The 12687-nt window shown below is 43.5% G+C and overlaps 2 protein-coding genes across 4 annotated transcripts in view; one reads left to right on the top strand and one right to left on the bottom strand.

The window, feature by feature from the left end:
* Positions 1-2816, top strand: part of LOC109043257 (beta-galactosidase) — a 34258-nt gene extending 31442 nt beyond the window's left edge. For both annotated transcript variants that reach the window (XM_072303606.1, XM_019060401.2), the window contains 2 exons: positions 287-499; positions 2480-2816. In XM_072303606.1, the coding sequence (XP_072159707.1) occupies positions 287-499; positions 2480-2752 (486 nt within the window). In that variant the 3' untranslated portion in view covers positions 2753-2816. The remainder of the gene's footprint in view (positions 1-286; positions 500-2479) is intronic.
* Polr1C (RNA polymerase I and III subunit C) overlaps positions 1-12687 on the bottom strand; it is a 54786-nt gene that overhangs the window by 22386 nt on the left and 19713 nt on the right. The window contains exon 10 of one of the 2 annotated variants that reach the window (XM_072303607.1): positions 4293-4721. The exons of the other annotated variant lie outside the window; for it this stretch is intronic. The gene's annotated coding sequence lies outside the window, so the exon portion shown is untranslated. Of the gene's footprint in view, positions 1-4292; positions 4722-12687 lie in introns of those variants that run through there. 2 annotated transcript variants of the gene reach the window in all.

The raw sequence follows: 12687 nt of genomic DNA, 5'->3' as shown, positions 1-12687 counted from the left end.
ATAATCGATCATTCACACCACGCCACTGAGTCTTACCCTTAAATCCTAACTGGAAAACTGCTCAATGGCAATGCTTGAAAACTCCCTTGATTTCTTTTCTCTGCGCGAAGAAAACTTTGTGAAAACTTCAATGAACGATATTGATTTTTTCTCGGTCAAAAAAATAAAACGGGAGCGGAGTTTTTTATAACACAGCGAACCAGATACGTGGTCTGGTGGTTCCACCGTCGAAAAGCTTTTCAGCTTCAAGTGGATGAGTTAAAAATTATATTTTCGGTTGCTTCAGGGTCTACTTTCGATTCCCACGCTGGGTGGTAAACAACTCTTGGGCTGGAACATGACAACGATTAGTTTATCGGACATACGACTGCTTTATGATATGCAGCCTTCTAGAGTGACTGTGGAGCCTCCAGCCTTCTACGAGGCAAATTTTTACCTGCCAGGAGAAAACGGATCTCAACCTGCGGACACTTTTCTGGATCCGAGTGGTTGGGGAAAAGTAAGTGCTTTCAGGGAGGAACTTCAAATATATACCAGCTGCAGTTTCCGGATAGCTTTCTCATCAATTGAATAATGATAACCTATGTTTTTAAACTAAGGGGCTATGCTATATACGCCCTGGCCGCATGGGCCGGTTTGCGAGCCCGTAAGTTAATCTAAATATAGCGCGCTCATGTAGGACAATCTTCCATCGATAGTCGCAAAAATCATGAAACGGCTCGAGAGGTCTTTAAAACAGACTTTGTTACAACATTTATAATGTTTAAACGGGAGACTGGATCTGCTGCACGCAAGAGGTACAGCCAATTGAACATTTTCTCGGAGGGTAAAAAAGTCTGAAGTCCACTGCTTAGCGCGCAATCTGCGTAATTGGACTATATTTTGCGATTAGGAACTATAAATTCCGTCCCGGTTTAAAACAACGTATGTGCCGTTACTTTCCCTATGCACACAAAAGTTTTTTCAGAGGAGCCAGAATTTATAGGTCCAAATTGCAAAATGCAGTCCAATTAATAACACGCTTTTTCTTTGCCGCGTATGCGGGCAATTTTTTTTGGTGGTCGGCAGTCAGGTTTGCCCGGAGAGAGACCTACCCTAAATGGACTGTATTTTGCAATTTGGAGCCATCAATTCTGGCTCATCTGAAAAAACACTTATGTGCATAGGAAACTAATGGCACATACGTTGTTTTTAAACCGGGCCGGAATTTATAGTTCCTTATTGCAAAATGTAGTCCAAATAAACAAACAATGTCGCGAACCGTGATAAACTCTCTTTGCGTCAGATTTTATTTGATTCAAAGCTAATGTTTTTGCAAAATAAAGAAAGAAAAGGGAAAGTAACGCTTAAAAACGATTGAAATCATACAATAGAAAAAGTTGGTGACATTGTTTGTTTAGTTAAGTTATTTTTTTTACTCTTTTGCCTATGCAAACCTGGTCGGCGGTGACTGCCAGTGAGGGGATCTGCCCCCAGACACGGGGAACTTGAGCAAGCGTGTTAACAACTACGCAGATTGCAGAAGGAATGGATTTCAGACTTTTTTGACGTGCCCAACGTGATATTCGTGCGATTTCACCCTCAAAGAATATATTTATTCTTCCTACCGCAGAAGGAATGGATTTCGGACTTTTTTGACGTGCCCAACGTAATATTCGTGCGATTTCACCCTCAAAGAATATATTTATTCTTCCTACTGCAGAAGGAATGGATTTCAGACTTTTTTGACGTGATATTCGTGCGATTTCACTCTCAAAGAATATATTTATTCGGTTGTATCTCTCGCACGCAACAGACCCATTTACAACTTTGACTCATAAAATGAAAAAAATCAGGGTCATATTTGCGGGCTCATGTATAGGCACTGTCACTCATCGATAGTCCCAAAAATCTATAAAATCGGTCCGAGAAATCTTCAGAACGAACCGTGACAAAAAATGGACATTTACATTTTATAAATAGTAGAATTCTAACTTTATCTCGTAAATTAGACGAACCTGGGTCATATCATAGAGAAAAAAAAGGAGGTGTTTGCATCTTGAGGTTTGTTTACCCTGTGACGTAGGTCGGTACAACCTGGCCAGCGAAATTCGGAATTCGAAATACGAAAAACGGTCGACCATAATGTCCGATTTTTTTTCTTAAATCAACTCATGATATAATTTCAAGCACTTTCTATACAATGACCTTTTTCCATAAATTACACCATTTCCAAGAAAATCGATGATAAACGTCGCTGTACCGACCTACGTCATCAAAAAAAATTCCAAGATGCCCGAAATGCAAACACCTCCTTTTCTCTCTCTATGGGGTCATATACATACTTTGTAATGCATCAAATAAAGTGAAATGAAAAGGAAGAGTTTCTGAGAAGACCTTAGGCAGTCACAACTTGTGATATTTGCAGATGGCTACTTTGCGATCCATTATAAATTTTGCACCATTATGATCTGATAATAAATGCTCGGTAATTTTGCAGGGGATCGTCTTCCTAAATGGATTCAACTTAGGACGTTACTGGCCCAAAGCTGGACCACAAGTTACTCTGTACGTTCCAGGGTGTTACCTGAAGGCGCCACCAGGGTTGAACAAATTAATCGTCTTTGAACAAGAACAAATTCCGGTTAACTTGGAGATGAGGTTTTTGGATACTCCCAAGTTCAAGAGACCTTCTGAATACTATACAGCGTTTTATCTTAAAGACGAACAAAAAGATCATAATGGTTCAGATGTACCTGCCTTTGTGGGCTAGCATGTTTGAAAGTTGTGATACGTGTTTGGACGTAATTTTGTTAAATATACATGTTTTGAAGGTCCGTTATCTAAGAAAAACTTATCATTTCTTCTTTAAAAAAAAAAAAAAAAAAAAAAAAAAAAAAAAAAAAAAAAACAGAAAAAACCACCTCCGAACAATGTGTTGATGAACTAAACTGCCTTGCTAAGGAAAAACGTCGTAAGTGCATTCGGTCGTTGCCATAGTTCCTCTCTAGAAATATTTAATTTTGAAGAAGGTAATGATGATTTTTCCACGGAATATCAAGACTCTTTGCATCAAATTACGAACGAATTGTCCTGAGAAATCGGAAGACGGATATTTCCAAATTTTTCTGTAAACGTACGTTTTGTCGAAGGAAATTTGGCAACGGCTGAAGGCGCATACGCCGTTCTTCCTTAGAGCGAAACTAAGGCAAGAGGTGTGCCTCGAATTACATCTGCATGCTACGAAAAAGAAATTCGACATTTCTCGGAAAAGTAACCTTCTTTTTTCGGTCGTGAACTTTACGGAAAATTGTACTCATGATTTGATCTGGATAAGTCAAGGAAAAATTTTCAAATTAGGTAATTAATCAATAATTTTTAACTGCCAAAAATGTCACCCAAATAACCACACGGTTTACGATACGAGTGTGCACTGTGAAGAAATGTGCTGTTGGGCGTGATACCACTATTCGAACTCCTAGGAGCTCGGTGTGCCTATTCAATTTATTGAAGGCGTTTTTTTTATGTTCCGCCGCTTCAGAATAAACTATGAACTATATCGTGGTAACAAGCAGATTCTCATTTGAAATTGTTTCTTCTTCAACAATGAGATTCTGGCATAATATGTCAAAACGGCCGTGCTAAGGAAACGCGCCGCACAGATCGAGTAAATTAGAGAGGTCGGACAAAACATTTTTGACTAAAACTGTAAATATTGATGTTTATTTCGTCACATATTAAACAAGGAGTGTCTTGAGAAGAAAATTGTACGAGAAAACCAATGAAACCACTTCCAGAACCTCAATATTTTGTATAAACAGAGTTATAAGCGTTTAAAGTTTCCAAATTTTGTCCGACCTCTCCTACGGACTCGATCCATTGTGCGCCGTGTGAGTATTCGAATGTTGCCAAATTTCCTCTAAAAATACTTTAGCAGGAAGTTATAAATATATGCCTCAGAATTTTCCGACACTTACATCAAATTACGGACTGATGCATATTGGCTTGGCAGTTTTAAAAAAAGGGGTTTTCCCGTACGATGAGCTCCAACCGACAATTCTTACTTAGTTTATTTACTAAGTGCAAGCTATTTGTGAACCTGCCAAAATTCAGATTATTTTGTTTGAGGTCTTTCAGAAAAACGTTGTTATTTTCAATAAATGGAAACCATAATCAAAATCGTGGATTGAGGGGATAAGGCAGGAAATGAGCGGATGCAATCTGCCGGAGGAGCTCTGGCAGGATCGCTATGAGTGGCGGTTGGGTATCACAGAGCGCACAGAGGCGCTATAAGAATGACTTGCTAGCAGTAGTAGAAGTAGTAATAAAAGTTTCGTATTATTTATTTACATTATACATTCAAATAATGACAATATTTACGATGGCAGTCAGTTAGATGACACAGTAAACAAAGAAACAGGCTGTTCATAAACTTTGTAACGCTTGCCGGATTCTTCGACTCCCATTCGTAGCCCTTGTGTGACGTAGGTCGTAATTCTTTCACACGTACAAACAAAATGGCGAGATTCCCCCCCCCCCCGGGGGAGCAAAACGTAATTTATGAACAGCCCTGAAGTTGTCACAACAGGAAAACATGATACATATACAATAACAATAAATTGACATATGAAACATACATACAGATGGAAGGCTTGGTGGCGGCAAATATGAACTGTTCATATTCATTCGCTGCCTCCGATCACATTTTTCAAATTTCAATGACTAGAGGTTGTGCTCGTGCTCTGTGGGAGAGATTTATTTATTTGTATCATTGGTACAAAATATGATCATCATAAACAGGAAATACAAAAGGCAGCTGTGAGGCACGCTCCTATGAGACCCGGCGTAGCACCCGTGCTACACATGTAGTCATCTTATGGCGGCGAATAGCGGACATGCACTCTTTTTGACCTTGAACGTAAAAATGACATTGAACGTAAAGTTGACCTTGAGCTTTCGTACTACTATGAAAAGTATGAATGACCAAGTATGTTGATTAAGCAAATCCGACGCAGTGTTGGCAAAAAAAAAATCCTAAAAATTTTGAATCATTTTGTTTTCTGAATAAATCAAGAAAGTAAGTCAGAAAATGAAAATTTGCATAATGCAGGGTGTCTAGCAAATTTTTCTTTTCATTCTCCCTGACTTTCAAGGTTTTCCCTGACCTATTGAATTTTCTTTCTCCCTGACTTTTCATGACCTTTTACCAAGATTTGCTTTCAGTCTGTACGATGTTTTCCACCCTTCAAAGCGATGGATTACAATTCAAGAATAAAACCTTTCTGCGGTCTTTGGGTGTCATGGTGTCAACGGAGACTCTCGTAAAAAAGATTCTTTTCTTTCTTCCAATATTGCATCAACTTGATCTTTGCTTACTTCAAAAAACTTTATAGACATTTGCAACTTCGGGAATTAAATAAATAGAGGAAGAAATAGTTCACTTCCGGAGGTGTCGCGGACGCTAAAGGAGGCGTCGCGGACGCTAAAGGAGGCGTCGTGGACACTTCAAAAGGCGTCGCGGACACTCCCACAGGCGTCGCGGACGCCTAAAACTTGTCGCGGACGCTTCCACAGGCGTCGCGGACACATCCAGAGGTGTCGTGGACGCTTAAGAAGGCGTCGCGGACGCCTTAAAGTTGTCGTGGACGCTTCCACAGGTGTCGCGAACACTTCCAGAGGTGTCGCGGATGCTTTAAGCTACGCAACTTGAGGCGCGTCTGTCCGCGGCGTCCTGGACGCCGCGGAGAGACGCCGATAAACCTGTCTAATGATTTTGCGCGGAGACGGCACCTTAGCGGCGGAGAGACGCTGCGGAAAACGCCGATGGAGGACGCTCCGATCTGTCGCCAACAGATTGGAGCGGAGACACCGACAAATTCCGCTCAGTCCGCTGCTTTTCCTACATATTTTCGAATGTGTTCAGTTCGACAAACCCGCGAATCGAACACAAAAGCCGTGAATTGATCGACAAAATCCGTGAATCGTTCGACGAAAGCCGTGAATCGATCGACAAAAGCCATGAATCGATCGACAAACCTGTGAGTCGATCGAATTACGTCGATCGGTTCACGTTTTGGTTTTTCGATCGATTCATGTCGATTGACTTGATACCGGTTTTTTTTTTTAATTAATTGTCAATCATTTCTCGTCGATCGATTCACGTTTTTTTCCGATCGATTCACGTTTTTTTCCGATCGATTCACGTTTTTTTCTGATCGATTCACGTTTTTTTCTGATCGATTCACGTTTTTTTCTGATCGATTCACGGTTTTTTCCGATCGATTCATGTCGATCGAATCGACACCGCTTGTTTAATAATTTGTCCATCGAATCGGTGTCGATCGATTCACGTTTTTATTTTTCGGTCGATTCTTGTCGATCGAATCCACACCCTCCTAAAAAAAAAGCGCCTCCAGCCATTTTCGCGGCTCAAAGCATACTGTCCGATCAACGAAAATTCGAGAAATTGACAGCGGACAGAGCGGAAAAAATCCACAAATTCCGCTCCTAAGGTGCCGTGCTCCGAAATGTGAGCGTCCTCTCGCCCTCGACTCGGTAGCAGCATTTTCCGCCGGCGTCCAGGACGCCGCGGACAGACGCGCCTTAAGTTGCGTAAGGCGTCATGGACGCTTCAAAAGTCGTCGCGGACACTACCAGAGGCGTCCTGGACGCTTGGAAGGCGTCGTGAACGCTTTAAAAAGGCGTCGCGGACACTTTCAGAGGTGTCGTGGACGCTTAAGGAGGCGTCACGGACGCCTTAAAGTTGTCGCGGACGCTTGCACAGGCGTCGCTGACACTCCCAAAGGTGTCGCAGACGCTGAAGGAGGCGTCGCGGACGCTTTAAAGGCGTCGTGGACGCTTCAAAAGGCGTCGGGGGCACTTCCAGAGGTGTCGCGGACGCTAAAGGAGGCGTCGCGGACGCAACACAGCGATAGAGAGAGGGAGCACCACTAGTCAGCACCATAGAATAAAGAGACTACGCTATGTAGTCTCTTTATTTACGTCAGCACTAACGGTTCAGATGGCACCTCAGACCAGGAGAGAGCGCTGCACGGCTAAGTATCGAAGCGCCGTGAAGTTATTCAAAAAATCGCGATCTTCGACGGGAGTTCGCTTCTCTCCCGGTTCTGCATTTTTCTTCCCTGACTTCCCCTGACTTCTCCCGGACCAATTTCATCTCCCTGACTTTCCCTGACTTTCCCGGTTTTCCCGGTCGCTAGACACCCTGTAATGGTCAATGAAAAATTCCAAAAATCTCGAATTGGTAACGCAGAGAAGACCTTAACAGGAGCTTTGAATCTCGTTAAAGAACTAAGTTATAACCTGTCACATTTTAATAATGGTTTCCAGGAAGAAATTAATGACAATTTCCAAAATTTTTCGAAAAAAATTCCAAAGATTGAGACATGAAAATATTTTAGAGCTACAAATTTCCTCACTCATATTTTTCATCGTAGAAATGCAAAATACGTTTTTTAACTTTCATGTAGCTATTCAAGCAGCTATTGAAAATAAATTATCTCCATTTTTATTTCCCCCGAATGTTTTATTAAACATTTTAAATAGTATAAAAACTAGCGTAAGAAAACCTTCAGAAATCATTATACCAGCGAATGATAACACGCTATACGAATACTTCTCACTAACAAAAGCAAGAGTTCAATTTATAAAGAAAAATCTCGTTATAGATATTTTATTTCCTATCTCAGATTCTGGAGATAATTTCGAAATGTATGAAGTTATTCCCGTCCCTCAGCCAATGACGAATGCGTCAAATTACTTTATAAAATGGGAACTGGAACCGTATCTTTTAGTAGACATAAATAGACGATTTCACATAGCGATGAGCGAATCCCAGAGTTTGAGTTGCAAAGGCAATAATTTGGTCATTTGTAACGTACGATTGCCAATACATACAACAAATGATCAACTATGTGAGTTCGCATTATTTATGAATGAATCAGTTACATCATGTAAACTATCAGTGCAAATTTTGAAACATTGAAGTACTGATAAAGTGACCGTTAGACGGAAGTTATGTAATGTTCGTCGGTTATCGAAGCTAGAGATTATACAATCGGAAGAGTCGGAGGGATAATGCAATCCCCGGAACGCGAGCCCTTCTACGTGCAAACGCGGCTCAGGGGCTCTGGCGCTTACGTGTACATCCGACGCGTGACGCGACTAGCTTTAGCCTTTCGGTCTGTTTGTCGCCTTTTCTATTTCGCCCTTCCGTTTGAAACGGTCATTTTGCCTTTGGGCCTCTAATCCTCAGCCCTTATTTCGCGGCGCGGCCCGGGAGAAGCTTTGAATTTCTTCGGGATTCAGAGTTTTCCTCGAGCAGCGCCGCGAATATTTTCTCACGCAAGCGGCGGAAACATGGGAGGTGGGACGTCGGCGGAGCAGGTCAAGCGGATGCATTGCAGCCGCTTGCCTTGCATTTTCATGCGTTTTGAGAAAACTGCTCAAGAACCACGTTTCCATCGGTTTCCGGCAGACACGCCAAGCTGCCAAATCGGTCAGTGGCCCGCTCTGTTCCGGAGAGAATCTCTGAGAATTTTGCGGGACTCTGATGAATTTGGCTGCGGCCCAAGACACTGTCTGTCCGGCGATTCTTGGAAAGCGTGGTTTGGAGTCTGAATTTTTGCTGCTTCAGAATTTTCCCGAACATTTTCCCGTGGGAACCGACGCTTCCCTGGCATCTCTGACCCAGGGTAGCGTCTAAACATCATTTCTGAAGTCAGTCGTGTTTTTTCGGGCGCAGGGGTGAGTGTAAGAGGCAGTGGCCCAGTCTCACCCGGTTTTCAGGAAAGTGCGATTCAGTCGTTCGGAGGTTTGAGTGTTGCGGAGATTCGTTGGTGATTTCGTCCTTTTCGAGTGGGCTTTATTATAAAGTTTCGGATTTGTGTTAAAAACTTATTGCTATCGTGTCGCAGAATCGTAAGGGGTAAAACCCAACTTAGCCGTCAGTCGTGACGGACTATAATTACTTATACTCTAGTGTTGTGATTTCCTATGTGTATGTGCAAATAAAATTTGAGTGGCCCCACAATTAATTTCTGTTTGACCTTTCGTTAATCTTTCCTCGGAACTCCCTGCACCTGATAAGCGGCCGGAGCCAAACGAAAGTTGTGCTTAAAAGAAAGTCCTTCAGGCCAGGTTTGATGATATTAAACCCCAATTTTCTATGAAATTCCGTTCTTGAGTTCACCCTTTGTAGTTTGGAGTAGTCAAGGACTCCAAAATCAAAAACCTTGACTGGTGGAAATTTCGCCCCCAAAAACATCTGCTGGTCACTCCCGGGTCGGTTAGCCTAGAGAGTGAAGAGCGTTTCAGAAATGAAGTAAACAATGAGGAAACGGAGGAAGAAGAGGAAGATGAGAGGGTACAAGATTGGCGGATTCCGCAGAGGGTGAGACCACGGAGAAGAGAGGGAGGAGTGGCAGCGAGAAGAAATGAAGAACACGAACGACATGAAGAACCCGTAAGGAATAATAGCTTGGAGGCGCTGTCCGTCGTTGCTCTATCGGAGAGGATCGAAGCAATCAAGTTAGCTTTGCCTGAACATTAATGGGCTGTAGCACGACACGAAAGACATGAAGAACTCGTAAGAAATAATAGCTTGGAGGCGCTGTCCGTCGTTGCTCTATTGGAGAGGATCGAAGCAATCAAGTTAGCTTTGCCTGAACATTAATGGGCTGTATCACGACACGAAAGACATGAAGAACTCGTAAGGAATAATAGCTTGGAGGCGCTGTCCGTCGTTGCACTATCGGAGAGGATCGAAGCAATTAAGTTGACGTTGCCTGAACATTAATGGGCTGTAGCACGACACGAAAGACATGAAGAACCCGTAAGGAATAATAGCTTGGAGGCGCTGTCCGTCGTTGCTCTATTGGAGAGGATCGAAGCAATCAAGTTAGCTTTGCCTGAACATTAATGGGCTGTAGCACGGCACGAAAGACATGAAGAACTCGTAAGGAATAATAGCTTGGAGGCGCTGTCCGTCGTTGCACTATCGGAGAGGATCGAAGCAATTAAGTTGACGTTGCCTGAACATTAATGGGCTGTAGCACGACACGAAAGACATGAAGAACCCGTAAGGAATAATAGCTTGGAGGCGCTGTCCGTCGTTGCTCTATTGGAGAGGATCGAAGCAATCAAGTTAGCTTTGCCTGAACATTAATGGGCTGTAGCACGGCACGAAAGACATGAAGAACTCGTAAGGAATAATAGCTTGGAGGCGCTGTCCGTCGTTGCACTATCGGAGAGGATCGAAGCAATTAAGTTGACGTTGCCTGAACATTAATGGGCTGTAGCACGACACGAAAGACATGAAGAACCCGTAAGGAATAATAGCTTGGAGGCGCTGTCCGTCGTTGCTCTATTGGAGAGGATCGAAGCAATCAAGTTAGCTTTGCCTGAACATTAATGGGCTGTAGCACGACACGAAAGACATGAAGAACCCGTAAGGAATAATAGCTTGGAGGCGCTGTCCGTCGTTGCTCTATTGGAGAGGATCGAAGCAATCAAGTTAGCTTTGCCTGAACATTAATGGGCTGTAGCACGACACGAAAGACATGAAGAACCCGTAAGGAATAATAGCTTGGAGGCGCTGTCCGTCGTTGCACTATCGGAGAGGATCGAAGCAATTAAGTTGACGTTGCCTGAACATTTATGGGCTGTAGCACGACTGAACCCGGGAGGAGGGACCATCTTAGACATAAGTTAGGTTGCTCCCCCTAGTTCGGTTCTAATATCCTCCCTTTCTGGGCTCTTCAGGATGGTGCCTGGTAGGGGGTGGACGTCTGTCTTGGTCTGAACCCCTAAGGGGGTTCAGGGCGGGCTGGATGTCCAAGCCCCGATCGGCATCAGCTGATGGAGCCTTGAAGAGGGAGGAGTTCTTGAGTTTAAATTGTTATAACCTAAAGTTGTTGCTAAAGTAAGTGCTGTATTTGCCTTGTGGTCTCTTGTTCCATCCAAAAAGAAAAGTTTTGTTCCATCCCAAAAGTGAGTATTCTCTCTCCTGCGGTTCCTATAAGGTTCCTGAATCCCAATATTCTTCAAAAAGATTAGTTGAAGTTCTTCATTCGCTTGGCTTTTGCAGCTCTCACAAAGAAGTAGGCAAATTTGAAGCATCTTCTATGATGCGTGACCCTTTGGGAATAAATCCAAGTGCTTTTTCACAGTTACATTTTGAGTATGAACGGAAAATTAAATTTGGGTCCCTTAGGTATAGACATGCAGTGATCTCACGACTCAACAAAAAGATTTCTATCAAAAAACGAGTCAAACAAAACTGCTAGTGCCCCTGTTCACGCCAATAACTGGCGTCCGGCCTATCAGCCCTCCCGCCGCCTTTCCGTTCCCATACCGTCAGATGGGGCCGGCGGTGAGGCTGATGTCGGCGTTCTTCGGGGTGCCGCCGGGTGGCGTCGCGCGCGATGCGGCGTCCGACGACATTCTCCGCCTAGATTCCTCTGATCTGGATGAGGAGGTGGATTGAGGCGGTGGCCCGGCCCCTGGATGTCCCCGTTTTCGCTCTGTTCTCTTGTAATCCGATTCCAGATACGCGACAACGTGCCAGCATCCTCCACGGTGAAGAAATTTATCCAGAGAGGTACGGGGCCCGCAAGAGTCACCCAAGACTGACCAGTGAGTGACGGCGTCTTTGTGGCGCCCCCAAATCAGCTAGACAGCCAAGGGCTACGTTGCCTGGTCTGAGACAAAAGCCGCAACAAGTTGCAACGCCATGTCGCAGCATCCCTCTCCCTGACCTGGATCGACCAATGTGCCAACTTTGGGGGTCGGCCGACGAAAGTGGCGCAAGGAAGGCGAGGACGAGTCGTGGAGGCCCCCGAAAACAGAGGCCAGGGCACTCTCGCAGCGACTCGAGAGCGAGATACGACGATTTTCCCAGATCTGCGGAGCTTAAGATCTACGGAGCATCCCCAACTTTTCGCGTTCGTTTCTGAGTCGGTTTCATCTCCAACTCCCCTCCCATCGTCTAAAGGCCTGAAGGGCAATGCCATCGATCTCTCCTTGTATATGAATACTAAATGTGTATACATAGAGCGACACATTAGCTTTGAAATTAATAGAATGTATCAGGACTTAGTGTACCAGCGATGCAAGATTGAGGCAAAAACCATCCAAAATTTGCTGACTCTTTCTCTAATATCACCAGAAGAGTTTGCTTATGCCCTTATGGAAGAGAGTGGATAAATGCCATCGATCTCTCCTTGTATATGAATACTAAATGTGTATACATAGAGCGACACATTGGCTTTGAAATTAATAGAATGTATCAGGACTTAGTGTACCAGCGATGCAAGATTGAGGCAAAAACCATCCAAAATTTGCTGACTCTTTCTCTAATATCACCAGAAGAGTTTGCTCATGCCCTTATGGAAGAGAGTGGATAAATGCCATCGATCTCTCCTTGTATATGAATACTAAATGTGTATACATAGAGCGACACATTGGCTTTGAAATTAATAGAATGTATCAGGACTTAGTGTACCAGCGATGCAAGATTGAGGCAAAAACCATCCAAAATTTGCTGACTCTTTCTCTAATATCACCAGAAGAGTTTGCTTATGCCCTTATGGAAGAGAGTGGATAAATGCCATCGATCTCTCCTTGTATATGAATACTAAATGTGTATACATAGAGCGACACATTGGCTTTGAAATTAATAGAATGTAT

This window comes from Bemisia tabaci, chromosome 8 (assembly GCF_918797505.1).
Source record: "Bemisia tabaci chromosome 8, PGI_BMITA_v3".
Taxonomy (NCBI): Eukaryota; Metazoa; Arthropoda; class Insecta; order Hemiptera; family Aleyrodidae; genus Bemisia; species Bemisia tabaci.
This window is presented reverse-complemented; position numbering and strand designations above follow the sequence as displayed.